The following is a 17,346-nucleotide window of genomic DNA, read 5'->3' as shown; positions in this document are numbered from 1 at the left end:
CAAATCTTCATCAACAACTCTTCTGATCAGGCAAATGAATGGACAATGGAGCTGGTCCAGAGCCCCCCCCCCCGCCCCCCGCCGCCCTCAGACAATGATGTCACTGAAACTCCCCCATCCCCTGCTCCAGCTGTCACCCTATTAATGCAAGGACATTGAAGAGTAATGCTGGGGATTCCTGCTGTAAGTCTTTTTAATGTCTCACATACAGTCAAAGCAATATCCATTAGCAAGCAAACAACCCAGGAACAGGATTATCTGGTATCTTAAAAAAGACTTTGTAAGACACAAAGTTTTCAATTACCAAGTTATTTATTGAAAAATATTCTCTCCTAATTCTGATTCCATATCAAATTAAACAAGGAGTGATGTTACACAGCAGTAACTGATCAGCTCCATTTGTAGAGGATGACAATGGTCTCATTAATTCATTAGTATATTCTACTAAATAGTTGGAATACAAACTCAATCCACTCACTTCCTCAGAAGGGGTAAATGTAATTGCTTTACTTCATACCAAAATCCTTTTTAAAAGCTTGTCTTCATATTTAGTTAAAGATTCCTCTAATATAAAATGATACTTGGCTTGCTCACTCTGGCAGCACATATAAAATGATACTTGCTTTAAAGAGCATCCAAGCAATGCTTTGGATTTTCTCTTCCTGCAAAATTCAAGGAAAACATGATTGTTTGAAAGTTTCTTTGCTGCTGATGAAGAGCCACCTGAGATTCCTTTGTGTTTCTACTCTTCCCCTCTTCGTGTTTCCAGTGATTAAAACATGCAGGAAACATCACTTACAGAAACTAGAAATGCCACAGAGATCCCAGAGCTCAAAAGAGTTTCCGACAGGTTTTGAAGTTTTTGCAAACTTCAAATTAATGTACAGGATATGGGGATTTAAAAAATGACTTTTAGAAACACATACACTCAAAGGAAACCCTTCGGTACTTTTTAGCATTGAACACTTGGGGCAAGAACTGGTCTTTCAGTAGTTCAAGTAGTCAGTCTTTTCTCAACGGTTTCTTGGTAAGCGACAAACCTTCTCAAATTCATCTTCACATTGTCGAGAACACACAGCTGATCTGGACTGTATTTACCTCTCCCTTCTTTTCGTATCTGCCAAAAAATCATATGTGATTTGATATATATTACTAATTCCTTTAGATAAGATAGCATTTGATTTTGGGTGTATTTATTTTCAGAAAAAAAGAGCTGCTAGAATATGGTGAAAGAGTCTCACTTTCCAAGGTAAAAGAATATAGTGTGTGAGCCATAAAGATAAGGTAAGATTATGCACCTTGTAAACAATAGTTACAAGAACGACTGAATTGTAGAGTTCCAAAGAATAAGGTTTATGGTATGTGAACTAGACCTCGCCTCCAGTCTAGAGCAGTGGTTCTGAAATTTTAGCATGCAACAGTATCATCTGGAAGGCTTGTTAAAAAAACACAGGGCACCTGGGTGGCTCAGTCGGTTAAACGTTCGACTTAGGCTCAGGTCGTAATCTCATGGTTCAAGAGTTCAAGCCCCACACTGGGGTCTGCTTGGGATTCTTTCTGCTCCTCCCCAACTCAGGCGCATTCTCTACGAATACATACATACATACATAAAAACAAAAACAAAAACAAAAACAGACGGGTGGGCCCATCCACAGTTTCTGATTTTCAGCATGTCTGGACTTGGGTCTGGAAATTTGCATTTGTAACAAAACACCAGGTGATTACGATGCTGCTGATCACAGGGCAATTTTGAGAGGCACCGTTCTAGAGAAGTTCTTTAGTAAAACGCATTGTATAGTGGGTTCTTTTTTTAATGTTTACTTGAGAGAGAGAGAGAGACAGAGACAGAGACAGAGAGAGAGAGAACACGTGCACATGCACAGGAGAGGGGCAGAGAGAGAGGTAAACAGAGAATCCCAAGCGGAGTCTACATTGTCAGCACACAGCCCAATGCAGAGATCGATCCCACGATCCCATGTGAGATCGTGACCTGAGCCAAAACTCAAGTCAGATGCACTTAACTGAAGGAGCCACTCAGGCGCCCCTGAGCATTCAATTCTTGATTTTGCCTCAGGTCGTGATCTCCTGGTTCCTGATACCAAGCTGCATTGGGTTCTGAGCTGACAGCACAGAGCCTGCTTGGGATTCTCTGTCTCTCTTCTCTCTCTGCCTCTCCCCATGCTGGCGCACCCCCTCTCTCTCAAAATAAAAATAAAAAAATAAAGAAAATATCTTTAGGGGAGGCTGGGCGGCTCACTGGGTTAAGCATCTGACTTTGGCTCAGGTCAAGACCTCATGATTTGGGAGTTCAAGCCCCACATCAGGCTCTGTGCTGAGTGGTGAGCCTACTTGGGATTCTCTCTCTTTCTCTCTCTCTGCCCCTCCCCCCCCCAAAAATAAACTTAAAATATATATATACTTGAAAAGAGTCGAATGTTCAACCAACAGAGCCACCCAGGCACCCCTTATATAGTGTTTAAATGCAACTCGGGGCTAAATATATACCAAACAGTCTTTAATGCAATTGTGGCTTCATTCACAGAGGAGCTTCATATGAAAAACTACAGGCTGCCTTTCTGGCTAACAAAGAAATTTCACTAGGGCTTTATACCTTTGAGAAAAGAAAAATAATTAAACATCATTACCAGAGCAATGCATATTAAGTAGGAAAATCAATCGGAACAGAGGTTAGGGGTTATTTTGCTGGTTCATAGTTTACATAACTCCTCCCTACACACTGGTTTCTGTAGTTTGAAGGCTCAACCACATCTGCTTTCCTTGCAGCTGCAGGGAAACAGGGGATATTTTCTCCTTACCTTGCAGACTCCTCTTTCAGAAGTTTCAAGGCCCCGTACCCTCTAAGAACAATTGGACACACCCACTAATATTGGTATGGAAATATCTCTAGGAGACAGTGTTACGTGAAAACACACAAAGTACTGGATTGGGAATATGTTAGTCTACGGTTTGGATAACAAAGAGGGAAACACTAGTTCATATCCGTCTTTATGTGGAGAAACATCCTTCAATGTGGTTACCAATGAGGCAGAAAACAGGGGAGAATAAAACTTCACTGCTTAAAAAACAGACAAACATGGGCAAAGTGGGCCAAAAGGCACAAACTTCTAGTTACAAGATAAATAAGTCATGGAGATGTCATGTTCAGCATGGTGACTGTAGTTAGCAGCTCTGATCATACATTTGGAAGTTACTATGAGCGCAGAAGCTTAAAAGTTCTTAAAAGTTCTCATCACAAGAAAAAAAAATTGCAATTGTGTGTGGTGATGGATGTTAACCAAACTTATTGTAGTAATTATTTCCCTATATATACACGTATCAAATCATTATGCTGAACACCTAAAACTAATATAAAGCTATAGGTCAAATGTATCTCAATTAAAAAAAACTTAACAACCCAGGAAACAAACCTACAGGCCTCAACTAGGGATAAACCATTCAACTTAAATTACAAACTGGTGAATCTTAATAAATGTTAGCCACTATTACTACGTTTTTAAATACATGATGCTGAAACATAAAAATGTTAAAAACAAACCAATACTGATGTTCTTTTTTTTTTAATGCTTATTTTTTTTTAATTTTTTTTTAATGTTTATTTATTTTTGAGACAGAGAGAGACAGAGCATGAACGGGGAAGGGTCAGAGAGAGGGAGACACAGAATCTGAAACAGGCTCCAGGCTCTGAGCTGTTGGTTCATCTGGGGCTTGAACCAACGAACCGTGAGAGCATGACCTGAGCCGAAGTTGGTCACTTAACCGACTGAGCCACCCAGGCACCCCCCAATACTGATGTTCTTAAACCAACACTGACTCCAGTTGTAACTATGACATAGAATGTGCACGGTGTGTGTTGCTGTTTTTCTTTTCTTCTGGAAAATTCTATTTTATGCCTCAAAAGAACTTCAGAAAATTTAAGGTATTAGACATATAAGGTTGGCTTTAGCTCAAGCAGTTACTTCACAGTTATTAAATTATTAGACATACAGTCATATTCTCCTAAAAAGCTATCACAGAGTTCTCTCCTCGAGAACTGAAATCTGCATTAGAAGCCTGTTAGATAAAAGAAATATACTGGAAAACAACAGAAGTAAGCTAATTTTTCACCAAAACCTCTATTCTTTTGACAAAGATTTAAAAATTTTTTTTTTTTTTAACGTTTATTTATTTTTGAGACAGAGACAGAGCATGAACAGGGGAGGGGCAGAGAGAGAGGGAGGCACAGAATCTGAAACAGGCTCCAGGCTCTGAGCTGTCAGCACAGAGCCTGACGCGGGGCCTGAACTCACAGACTGTGAGATCATGACCTGAGCCAAAGTCAGAGGCTTAACCAACCGAGCCACCCAGGCGCCCCTCTTTTGACAAAGATTTTAAAGCAACTGTTTAATTTAAAATCTAAAAGCAAAAAATACAAGTATTTTTATTTCTCAAAATGACATAATTCAGAAATGGAGATTTTGTATTTATTTATTTTTATTATCATTATTATTTATTTATTTTTAAGTAACTCTATACCCAACATGGGGCTTGAACCCACAACCCTGAGATCAAGAGTTGCATGCTCCACAGACTGAGATAGCTGGGCTCTCCCAGAAATGGAGACTTAGGTAAGTGGAGAATGGTTAACTTAAACTTGTAGACATGTGATTCAAGGCTGTTTTTAAAATTCCTAGTTGCAGGGTGCCTGGGTGGCTCAGTAGGTTGAGCATCCAATTCTTCATTTCAGCTCAGGTCATGATCTCACAGTTCATTGTAAGCGCAGAGCATGCTTGGGATTCTCTCTCTCTGCCCCTTCCCTGCCCTCTCTCTCACACAAATAAAACTTAAAAAAAATTTTTTTTAAATTACTGGTTGCTTTCCCCCAGCCACCAAGTATTTGAAAATTACTTTTTAACCAAAAGTTAGTTTTGATGTTTCTATTGCAACAAAAAATAAATAAAAAGGGGAAGCCTGGGTGGCTCAGTCAGTTAAGCATCTGGCTCAAGTCATGATCTCACAGTTTGTGGGTTCGAGCTCCGCGTCGGGCTCTGTGCTGACAGTGCAGAGCCTGCTTGGGATTCTCTCTCTCCCTCTCTCTCTGCCCTTCCCCTGCTTGTGTGCTCTGTCTTTATCTCAAAATAAATAAATAAACATAAGCAAACTAATAAGTAAATAAATGGGCCAATGAAGGTAGCTACATTCTCCAACAGAGATCAGTCTGGACTTTGCCCCTTTTTTCAGAGCATCAAAGGGAAATACTCATAATGTGGAAATCCAGCTGTAATGAATTACCTCTAATGATATAAAGTAAGTTTACAATGTATACGAAAGTGCTTTGTAGGCGACAGACTTCAGCGCTTCTACAGGAGTACTGTTAGCACTACTGAACTGTTGTGGCAAGGGGGGGACCTCGTCTACCCCTTTTCGGCCCACATCACAGTGATTCAACAGAAAGGACGGAGCTCTGACTCAGCCAACAAGCATTCTTCAGTTCTGAGGATGAAGTGTGCTGCGAATCACTGCAATTGCATGAAGGGAACTACACACACCCCCTTCTCGTAGGACGTTGAGACCTAAGCATTTCTTTTTTTTTTTTTTTTTTTAATATTTTTTTAATGTTTACTTATTTTTGAGAGAGAGAGAGAGAGAGAGTGACAGAGCGTGAGCAGGGGAGGGGCAGAGACAGAGGGAGATGCAGAATCCGAAGCAGGCTCCAGGCTCTGAGCTGTCAGCACAGAGCCCGATGTGGGGCTCGAACTCACGAAGTGTGAGATCATGACCTGAACTGAAGTCAGACGCCCAACTGACTGAGCCACCCAGGCTCCCTGAGACCTAAGCATTTCTAAACAGAACAGCTACATACCTTCGTTTTGAAGACTGGCTGGAATTCTTTCAGAGCAGACAACAGTTTAATTTGAATTGAGGCCCTTTCAGCTTCTTTCCCATCTGCAAAAACATCGAAGAGGGCATCCAAGGCTTCCCCTGCCACCACGAGGGAGGGATCTTTAGTGGCAACCTCAAGCAGAAAGCACCCGATGGTCTGGAGACAACAAAACACACTGTTATTGTCCAATATTCTAACCTCAGTTTCCAAAATCCATACTAACTTTGAATGTGGCAACAATTCACACATGGTCTTTTAAAACTCAGAAATGCCAGAGACAAATTTTTTTGAAAGAACTGAGGCACCTGGGTGGCTCAGTCAGTTGAGCGTCCAACTCTTGATTTCAGCTCTAATCATGATCTCATGGTTTTGTGAGTCTGAGCCCCGTGTTGGGCTCTGTGCTGACAGTGCAGAGCCTGCTTGGGATTCTCTCTCTCTCTGCCCCTCCCCTGCTCATGCTCTGTCTCTCTCAAAATAAATACACTTAAAAAAATTTTTTTTTAAACTTTGAAAAACTAAAAATTAAAGACTTCACATGTATTTATAAATACACCATGTATAATATAAACTAGATAAATTAAGTTTACATTCCTAAATAAAATAAATTAAAATCCATAAATGATCTATGAGAGATTGACTTTGGAAATTAAATTTTTCCCATCTCCCTCAAAAAGCTTTCCCTGTCATGTCAAGATGCAAATAAATATATGTTAAAAAAAAAAAAAAGTGCTTCCCTGTAATGATCTTTAACACCCATCCATACTTTGACAATTAGCTGGCTAATGAACAGGCCATTCCCAATCTGTGAAGAATTGTTCAAAAGTAAACTTACTTTGTTTTGGCTGTTCTCCGTCATCCTTTATGTCTTAAGGGTGATGTGCACATCTGGTACTATCAGTGGGAGAGTGGAAATGCTAAGAATAGTGAGTCCAAGCTCCAGCTGTGACGTAAATAACAGCCTGACTCTTGGACAGTTCATTACCCACTCTGGGCCCCAATTTCCTTATCTGAATTTAAGTAATACAGACAACCTCTAGAATAGTGTTTAGATTCAATATTCTATAATAAAATATGAAACACACAGTATCACGTAGGAAGTAGTCTTATTAAAAAGATTAGCCTGAATCTGAATCTAACCTAGCCTTTAGATCTAACCTCCAGTTTACAGAAAATACAGACAATAAAAGAACAAGCTTAACAACACAAGGAAGCAATCCGACAAATCCAGAAGGTTGGAAACCATGAGACAACCCTAGGAATTGAGGAAAAAAACAGGTGGTGGTAGGGGTGCTTGGCTGACTCAGCTGGTACAGTGTGTGACTCGTGATCTCGGGGTTTTGAGTTCAAGCCCCACGATGGGCATAGAGCTTACTCAAAAAGAAAGGAAGAAAGGAAGAAACAAACAAACAAACAGGTAGTGGTAGGCACTGCCAGGGAGAAGTTTCCAGATTGAGAGAGGCTTAGAAGATCCACAACCAAACACAACACATAGACTTGACTTAAATCCTGGTTTAAACGAACTATCCATAAATAAATGTTTTTGAAACTGAAAACATCTGAATATGGACCATGTATGAGACGTGATTGCTGACTGTGTAAGGTGTGATAATGGTGGTTATGCCACAAACTGTCCCTATTTTTAAGACATGCATACTGAACCAACAGGGGCAAAATACCATGATGCCTTTAATACCGAGCTTTAAAACATTTTTTTAAAAAATGTTTAATGTTTATTTTTGAGAGAGAGAGAGAGACAGAGTGTGAGTGGGGGAGGGGCAGACAGAGGGAGAGACACAGAATCGGAAGCAGGCTCCAGGCTCCGAGCTGTCAGCACAGAGCCCGATGTAGGGCTTGAACCCACGAACCATGAGATCATGACCTGAGCCGAAGTCGGACGCTTAACCGATTAAGCCACTCAGGTGCCCCTCTGCTTTGCTTCATGCTTGGAAATGTGACTAAATACAAACATTCAAAAAAATCTCATGTTATGCCTGAGAAAAACTTGTTGCTCCGCTCAAGTGGACCTTGGGAATTACAGCGTTAAGGGGCGGGAAGTGATTAAACATGCACATGGTCATACGCACACACAACCACACAGCTACATTCTCTCTCGTTTATGTGTCTATATATCTAGAATAACACAGAAGAAAGGGGTAACAGTGGCTGCCTCTCTACAGTTAAACTGGGGGGGGGGCTTGGAAAGTTATAAAGGGAGAGGAGTTTTTTCATTAATATTCTTTTTACTTGTCTGTTTTGTTATGTGCAGGTATCTTTTCAAAATAATGTTCTTAAAAATGAGTCATGGTGGGGCGCCTGGGTGGCGCAGTCGGTTAAGCGTCCGACTTCAGCCAGGTCACAATCTCGCGGTCCGTGAGTTCGAGCCCCGCGTCAGGCTCTGGGCTGATGGCTCGGAGCCTGGAGCCTGCTTCCGATTCTGTGTCTCCCTCTCTCTCTGCCCCTCCCCCATTCATGCTCTGTCTCTCTCTGTCCCAAAAATAAAATTAAAAAAAAAAAAAAAAACGTTGAAAAAAAAAAAAAAAAATGAGTCATGGTTCGGGTGCCTGGGTGGCTCAGTTGGTTGAACGTCCAACTTCGGCTCAGGTCATGACCTCACGGTTGGTGAATCCAAGCCCCATGTCAGGCTCTGTGCTGACAGCTCAGAACCTGGAGACTGCTTCGGATTCTGTGTCTCCCTTTCTCTCTGCTCCTCATCCATTCATGCTTTGTCTCTCTCTCTCAAAATAAATAAACATTAAAAAAAATGAGTCATTGTTGTAAAGTTGTTAGCAACTTAAGTACTTCCTAACAAATGGTTTAGTACCCATGAATTAGTAATTAATACTTCAGCAATTATTACCACAATGAAGGGTAACTTTACTATCACTGTCCTTTTAGTTACTAGTGATGCTGTGTCTCGAGCAGATTAGTTCCTGAGCGACTGTGCCTCGATGAAGTGCTGGAAGCAAGTACGTTGAAGCTTGCTGCTTCAAATTTACGAAGTGTCATCAGAGGGCACTGTGTGGTACTGTTCAGAATGCATGTTGGCCAGGCGTGCTAAGAGAACTGGCAAGCGGTTCCTTCATCACTAGGAGAATGTAACATGCTCATATTTTATGTAACAGCAAAAGCAGAGGTACCTGAGACAATGCTGAACTCGTCTTTCACTGCAGACAAGTTCATTTTTGAAAAAGTATCTCTGGAATAAAGTTAAACGGCAAAATGCAACTCAACTTTTCAAGTACCTATCTAATTCATGTAGGCAGATCAAGCCAAATTCAAAGGGCATATTTTAATAATGTACTTTAGTAAGCAAATTCTTGATAGGATTTCTTCTCATGATGTCCACAGAAGTTTTTAAAAATCCCACACTGGGGTGCTTGAGTGGCTTAGTTGGTTGAGTGTCCAACTCTTGCCTTTGGCTCAGGTCATGATCTTACCGTCATGAGATTGAGCCACTCATCAGGCTCTGCACTGGGCATGAAGCCTGCTTGGGATTCTCTCTCCCTCTCCCTTTGCCTATCCCTCGCTCACTCATGTTCCCTCCTTTCCCTCCCTCCCCCTCTCCCAGAAAAAAAAAAAAAAAATCCCACACCAACAATTACCCTGTTTCTAATGATTTAACATTTTACATTAGAAGCATATTGTCTTACCTTAAGAGTTTCCAGTGTTCCATCTTCTTTGGCAAGGACGCTGCCAGTGATTCCTAGAATACTAACAACGTTTACTCTCACCCCTGTATTACTACTATGAATGCCGGCTGTGCACAATGTCATCAGCTGATCGGGAGTCATGCACTGTTGAAAAGGAAGAAGAGAGTATTTATGGTGTTAAACTCGACCAGTTCCAATAGTATGCACAACAGGACTGACAGGAATGTCACTAAGAAAAGTTATTACTTACTCTAATTGCTCCTAAATACAGCTGGTATTCTTAAACTAAGATGAGGCCTGTTCATGTCACTGTTATTACTCAATTTACCATAGCTGTAGGCCTGTAAGAGGGGCTTCATTTCCTATTAGTTTCATTTGAAGAAGACTTTTGGTCAGATGTACACAGACTAAAGAGATTCAAATTTCTTTTTAACATTAATCATAAGAACTTTTTGAAAATGTAAATAAAATCATGTAGCTTTAATAAAAATTGGCTGAATCTATGCAAGAACTCACCCTGAGATGTGTGTGGTATGGTAAATTATTAGAGATTGTAAAAACCATGAAATTATATAGTGCTTCTGCCATGTAGTGATAATTTTCATTTTAAGATAATCTGAACACATATGTGGACGCAGGTATCACAAGAGAATTCGAATATCATGTTGCCAGGCTATCACCTGTGAGGAGCAGCCCAGCATGGTAACTAAGGGCTTTGGATTTGGAATCTGACATCCTGAATTCACAACCTGGCTCTACTCCTTACCACTTAGCAATCCTGTGCAAAATACTCGACCCCACTAAGTTCTCCATTTCTCCATGAGTAATGCAGGGACAGTGATAACCATGCAGAGGGGCTAAGAGAATTAAGTAATGCACACAAAAATGCACATATGTATATATACACAAACATATAAAATACTGAACAGTTTTTTTTAATGTTTATTTATTTATTTTGAGAGTTGGAGGGGAAGAGAGAGAATCCAGAGAGAATCCCAACCAGGCTCTGCCTTGTCAGTGCAGAGCCTGACATGGGTCCTGACCTCACAAACTGTGACATCATGACTTGAGCTGAAATGAAGAGTAAAATGCCCAACTGACTGACCCAAGTGCCCCAAGATACTCAACAATTCTAAACAAGCTCATTTCTGAATCATCTGCACTGCTTCTGCCAAATCTAAAGGAAATAGCTAATAGGCTCAGGTTTCTTAGAAAACACTCTACTGGAAACAATCCCACCAACCACAGGATTGTTCACAGCCAGAACAAGGCTGCTATGAATGATGAAGGCAGGCTGCTTTACTACCAGTATGACTCACAAACGTTAAGTTGCCCAGTGTGCACAAACCTACAAGATAGAGAACTAGACAGGGGAGCAGGACAGTCACACTCCAGTCTTAGTGCCGTCATTCAGCACCTCTAGTCCCTGGTTTCCTTTTTTTGTAAAGCATTCGAGAGCCAGGGTCCTTCTAGTTCTCAAATTCCATGCTCATGCCCAATACATAGCCTATCTGAAAATCTATGGCCTGAATATATATGAATGCCTAGACATTAACTGGGCATGAGCTGGGAGTAATTCTCTTTAAACATCAGACTGACCCAGTAAGCTACTGCGAGGATCATGCAAAATCAGTAAAAATACTTTATATTTCTATAGGCCCTACAGTATAGGGTCTTCTAATCCTCTCTCCATTATTACCATTCCCATTTCAAAGAAACTAAGGGTCAAAAGTTATGATCTTGAAAGAAAATTCTCAAATATACAAAGAAAAAAAATTTAAGGTTTATATACTAAAGACCAACAGCGCATACTGTATTTGACAGAAAAGCACCAGAGACATTCTCACTATACTGTGGACCAAGATAAAGTGTGGGAAGCAGTGCTCTAGGGTGTGGCCATGGAGTAGAAGTAGGAAGGAAGACAAGATGGCCAGAGAAAGGGAGGTCCAGGAACTTCAAAGCCAGGTCACTTGGGGGAGCATCTATGTGGATCCTGAAGAGTCACGACAGGACTATTGAAGAGTAATAAAGCCCAACAGCAGGAATCTTTAAGGAACAAAGGGTGCCTTGGGCACCCTATGGATGGCTATAACCAAGAGAAGTGGGTGGTATGGTCTCATGACATATTGATCAACACTGGAAGACTTTAGAAAGGAAGGAGCAAGGATGGTAGAGCACACTGCTTCCCCAACTTAGTGTGCATGCCAACCACCTAGAGGATTTCTTCAAATATAGACCACTGGGCCCCTCCCCAAAGTTTCTGCTTAAGTCGACTGGGGGCGGGGCCCTAAGATTTGGCCTTATATATGAAGAAGAAAAAGACCACCACCAAAATAGCAAAACTGAGAAAACACGGGAACAGTTACAGAAAAACAAAACAAAACAAAACCAAAGGCCCTTAAAATACATAAAGAGACATCCAATCTCCCCAGAAGAAGAGAAATGCAAATCAGAATGAGATATAACTTCTCAGCTATCAAACTGGTTAAAATCCAACATTCTGACAATGTACCCTGCTGGTGTGGCTACAGCAAAACAGGCACTCTCACTGCTGGTGGAGAGTCAAGATGGCTCAAAGTCTACGGAGGGGACTACAGCAGTAATTAGCAAAATTAGAACTCCATCTCTTCCCTGACCCAGCAAGCCCACTTCTAGGCATCTATCCCCAAGATTCAATGGCAAAAACACAAAATAACATCTGTAAAAAAGTCAATTGCTGCGGTTCTATTTATAATAGCAAAGACTGACTGGAAAGTAAAATACCCACCAATAGCAGACAGGTTGAATGAATAAGGAACACCTACACGACGGAGTAAATAATATGAAGCTGTAAAAAAAGATGTAACAGGGGAGCTTGGGTGGCTCAGTTTGTTAAGCATCTGACTCTTGATTTCAGCTCAGGTCATGGTCTCATGGTCTCATGGTCTGTGGGATCGAGCCCTGTGTCAAGCTCTGTGCTGACAGCCTAGAGCCTGCTTGGGATTCTCTCTCCCCCTCTCCCTCTAATCCTCCCCAACTTGCGCACATGCTCTCTCTTGCGCACAATCTCTCTCTCAAAAGAAATAGTAAATTTAAAAAAAAAAAAAAAGAAAGAAATGAGAAAGATACCTATGTACTATGATGATTAATAAAGGAGGAAAAAACAGCAAGGGGCAGAAGCACTACTTTTAAGAAAGGGCTGAAATACAAATGCCTACATATTTGCTTATGTTTTTAAAATAAGAACAAAACAATGATAAATCAAAAACCAAAATGGATGGTTACCAGAAAGGGAGGAACAGGACCAAAGGGATACATTTTGAATTGTACAGCTCAGTGGCAGGAAGTACTTTCACACTGTTGTGCAACCAGCCATCACCCATCCACCCCCAGAACTCCATCCCCTTAAACAGGATGCCCCTACTCTCTCCTTCCCCTAACCCCTGACAGCCATTGTTCTACATTCTGTCCTTATGAATTTAACTATTCTAGGTACTTCATAAATGGAATCATACAATATTTGTCCTTTGTGTTTGGTTTATTTCACTTAATGTAATGTCTTCAAGGTTCACCTAGGTGATAGCATTACAATTGCGTTCCTTTTTAAAGCTGAAAAATATCCCATCGTATGTATATATCATATTTTCCTCTGAATATATCTTGTTTCAGTTTTTGTGTTTTTTGTTTTTTTTTTTTTTGAACTAGGCTCCATGCCCAACATGGGCCTCAAACTCACAACCCTGAGATTAAGAGTCTCATGCTCTACCGACTGAGCCAGCCAGCCGCTCCAACCTGTTTCAGTTTTGTTACTGAAATTGTGTAAAATAAAAATTAAAGCAAAATGAGAAAAGGACTCTTAAAAAAAGGAAAGCTAAAACAATTGAAACTAACTTTATAACAAGCCACAAAGAGAATTTTTTCAAGCAACTTTAAAACACAGCAATTTGTACAGTCTTGGAGGAATTTTTCCTAAGGACAAGAAGAATCACAAAGAAATCTTAAACTACATTCAGCTGTGGTACTGTTAGTAATAACAGCATTGTTATCTTGAAACTATTAAATACATTCTGTAGGATAAAGCAAATAATTTCAACATCACTAAGAAGCAAGATTTGCAGTACAAAAAAGATACAATTATATATCAAAAGTTCAGTAAAAATACTTTAGCCTTTTTACTTAAACTGGAAATATCAGTATGACATTGTGATTTATTTTTTCTCTTCCCATGAAATTCTTATTTCCTAGCTATTTCCACTAAAAAAGTCCAGAAGCAACGACAACATAGCAAAAGTATTCCAAAACTTAATTTCCCACTAAAGATATTAGGGCTGCTGGGGAAAATGACTCCAGGTTTCAAGCAGGAAAAGTACAAGATGAGTCTGGGACAGCTGCTTGTACCCAAGAAGCTCTCAAATCTAGTGGGTTCAGGAGCCACAGAGAAGAGACTTCTACTACCGACAGACGGGATCATTTCTTTTCTTTTCTTTCTTTTTTTTTTTAGAGGGAGAGAGAGAGAGAGAGAGTGTGTGTGTGGGCGAGCAAGAGGGACAGAAGGAGACAGAATCCTAAGCAGGCTTCACACTCAGCACATGGGGCTTAATCCCATGACCCTGGGATCATGACCTGACTCGAAATCAATAATCAGACACTTAATCAACTAAGCCACTCAAGTGTCCCGACAGATGGGACAGTTTCTGCATCAAAGAAAAAAAGCTTATACTGGAATGAAATACAAATCTATTAAAAACCACGAGTTCATAATGATATTTTTTTTTTTTAATTTTTTTTCAACGTTTTTTATTTATTTTTGGGACAGAGAGAGACAGAGCATGAACGGGGGAGGGGCAGAGAGAGAGGGAGACACAGAGTCGGAAACAGGCTCCAGGCTCCGAGCCATCAGCCCAGAGCCTGACGCGGGGCTCGAACTCACGGACCGCGAGATCGTGACCTGGCTGAAGTCGGACGCTTAACCGACTGCGCCACCCAGGCGCCCCTCATAATGATATTTAAAAAACCTCACTGGGGGCACCTGGGTGGCTCAGTCGGGTAAGTGTCCGACTTCGGCTCAGGTCATGATCTCACAGTTTTTGAGTTCAAGCCCCGCATCGGGCTCTGTGCTGACAGGTGAGAGCCTGGAGCCTGCTTTAGATTCTGTCTCCCTCTCTCCCTGCCCTCCCCCACTTGTGCTCTGTCTCTCTCTCTCTCTCAAAAATAAATAAATGTAAAAAAATTTAAAAACAAAACAAAAAAACACCTCACTGATCACTTTCTGAGATTGCTGAGGGCACTAACATATTATTCTGGAGAAAAGTGTAGGGGTGCAGAATCATATACACTTATCCCATCTTTCTGGTATGGACTTTATTTCAAAGTTACCAAATAACTGAGGAGACAGAAAGTTTTTCTCTATAGTAGAATCACAGCTAATAAATGTAAAAAAAAAATGACAAGATTAGAATGTGTCCATTTTGCAACCACTGATAAAATAACGGATCTAGACAACAGTAATACCTGCTGGCTACAACCACTAAGGAATCCACTGATTAATCTTAACATCACTATTTGTGAAAATACATAATTTGTGATAGGAAAGTAGAAAATACAGACAACACTATGAATTATTCTTGCCAAAAAATTTGATCCCAAATCTAATTAAGGCTCTAGACCTAGCTTCCTAGGATATATGGACCACAGAGGGACACATTAACATTACCATTGTTAGCAACCAGCCAAATCTCAGAATGAGAAAAATTCTTCAAGACAAATAACAGGTTCTTCAGTAAATGAATAGAAAAGGGAGAGGGGGGTTGGTAGGGGAAATGTTTTAAATTAAGAGATTTAAGAACCTGTGAATATACTAAAAACCACTGAATGGTACACTTCAAATGGGTGAATCGTATGGTATGTGAATTAAATCTCACTAAAGCCATTAAAAAAAAAAAAACTGAAACGGAAGTATCAACCAAAAGCAATGTGTGGATCTTGTTTGGGTTCTGATCTAAACAAAAGCAACTGAAAAAGACATTTTCATGGCAATCAGAAAACACTGAACTCAGACTGCATATATCAAATGATGATAAAGCAATGTCTGTTAATTTGGGGGTAATGGTACTGTGGTCATGTTTTTTAAAAGTCCATTTTCTGTCACAGACACGTAATGAAGCACATAATAAAATACTTATGGGTGAAATAAACACAATTTGCTTTAAAGCAGTCCAGGTAACAAAAACAAAGCGGAAGGGAGATAAAGAGAACAAGAAGGCGAGGATGTTGCCAACTCAGTGACACCTGTGGTTGGTGATACTATTATCTTTGCTTTTAGAGATGTTTGAAAATTTCCTTAATAAAAAGCAAAAAATAAAAGTGAGAAAGCACCTATCACAGAGATGCCTGTGGACCACTGTGGAGGGTCAGGAGGCATGCTTGAAAATTTCTGTAAACGGTTACAGAAGACAGATGGCTTTCAGAGAACATATTTGTGACCTGTCCGTCACCCAAGTTACATCGATAAAAAAGATTGCGTGTGTTGGTGGCACTGGTGGGAAGAAGGAAAATATTTTACTTTTTATTTTAAGCACATATGACTTCTCTTTACAAGGATCATACATTACTCTTCAAACAAATACTTTTAATATGTTTTTTTAATGTTTATTTTTATTTTTGAGAGAAAGAGTAGGCACAAGTGGGGAAGGGGCAGAGAGAGAGGGATAGAGGATCCAAAGTGGGCTCTGCGCTGACAGCAGAAAGCCCGACATGGAGCTCGAACTCATGAACTATGAGATCATGAGCTGAGCCGAAGTCAGACGCTTAACCAACTGAGCCACCTAGGCGCCCCCCAAAATAAATACTTAAAAAAAAAAAAGTTATTAACTTTGCCTCCATAATGCAGAATCTTTGCTGGTTTCATATAAAAATTTTTAAGAATCTTACCTGAGAAATGTTCTTGGAGGCCATTGTTTGCAAAAGGGCCCTCAAGGCACTACTTATGGCTTCTAGAAAGTCAACATGCTTAGCAAAATCTAAAACACAAAAGTGAAACACACATTTGTCTTTCTCTAAGACAAGTTACTTTGTAGGAAAAGAAACAATCAAAACACGGCATGTTAAATCTTAATATATGCTATTATAATTAACACTTTTGATATTGAGCCCAAATTTCCACAGTTCCTTGTGAGCTACCTACTTGAGTTTGAAAAGACGTCCACAATTGAAATAATCATAACAAGGGAGCATTCTATGGATAGTCCTTGCCTTCTAGACACTGAATTTTCATTTGATCTCCTTCTTTAGCACGTGCTAAGCCTGAGCTGGCCCTCGTAGACGGAATTCAGCCTTTCACGGGTTGCCATCACGGTGCTAGGCAGAACTAGCATGGAGATGTCTCCCAAATCAGAGTACTTCCTCACCACCTAAGTCCACTACATAGTCAACAACTGTTGTTTGCACAGGGCTAGGCCACTACACCTCCATGGCTTCAATGGTTTCTATGGTTTTGACTAACCCAACTTCCCCTTCCCATTCCTGCTCACTTTTACTCTTTTCTTATTGTCCCTTCTTCCGACACAGGACAAATGGAACAATAGCAACAAACAATTATGTTTACAGTTATACAGAAGGCTGTGGGTCACCCAGGCAGGCTAGCTCTCTAACGTCTTTGGTGGGAAGGGAAAGTGATGGATTTGCTGTGGTAGATTATACGTTTGGTTTTTTTTACATTTATTTATTTTTGAGAGACAGAGCACAAATGGAGGAGGGACAGAGAGTGGAGACACAGAATCCGAAGCAGGCTCCAGGCTCTGAGCTGTCAGCACAGAGCCTGACGCGGGGCTCGAACCC

The 17,346-nt window shown here is 40.5% G+C and overlaps 1 protein-coding gene across 3 annotated transcripts in view; it reads right to left on the bottom strand.

The window, feature by feature from the left end:
- Positions 1 to 270: 270 nt before the first annotated feature.
- Positions 271 to 17,346, bottom strand: part of HEATR3 (HEAT repeat containing 3) — a 40,640-nt gene continuing 23,564 nt past the window's right edge. For 2 of the 3 annotated variants that reach the window (XM_042968726.1, XM_042968728.1), the window contains 4 exons: positions 16,441 to 16,529; positions 9,532 to 9,675; positions 5,861 to 6,037; positions 272 to 1,117 (listed from right to left, as the gene is read on the bottom strand). In XM_042968726.1, the coding sequence (XP_042824660.1) occupies positions 995 to 1,117; positions 5,861 to 6,037; positions 9,532 to 9,675; positions 16,441 to 16,529 (533 nt within the window). In that variant the 3' untranslated portion in view covers positions 272 to 994. Of the gene's footprint in view, positions 1,118 to 5,860; positions 6,038 to 9,531; positions 9,676 to 16,440; positions 16,530 to 17,346 lie in introns of all 3 variants that reach the window. The other variant, XM_042968727.1, reaches the window with a different exon arrangement.

This window comes from Panthera tigris, chromosome E2 (genome assembly GCF_018350195.1).
Source record: "Panthera tigris isolate Pti1 chromosome E2, P.tigris_Pti1_mat1.1, whole genome shotgun sequence".
Lineage (NCBI taxonomy): Eukaryota > Metazoa > Chordata > Mammalia > Carnivora > Felidae > Panthera > Panthera tigris.
This window is presented reverse-complemented; position numbering and strand designations above follow the sequence as displayed.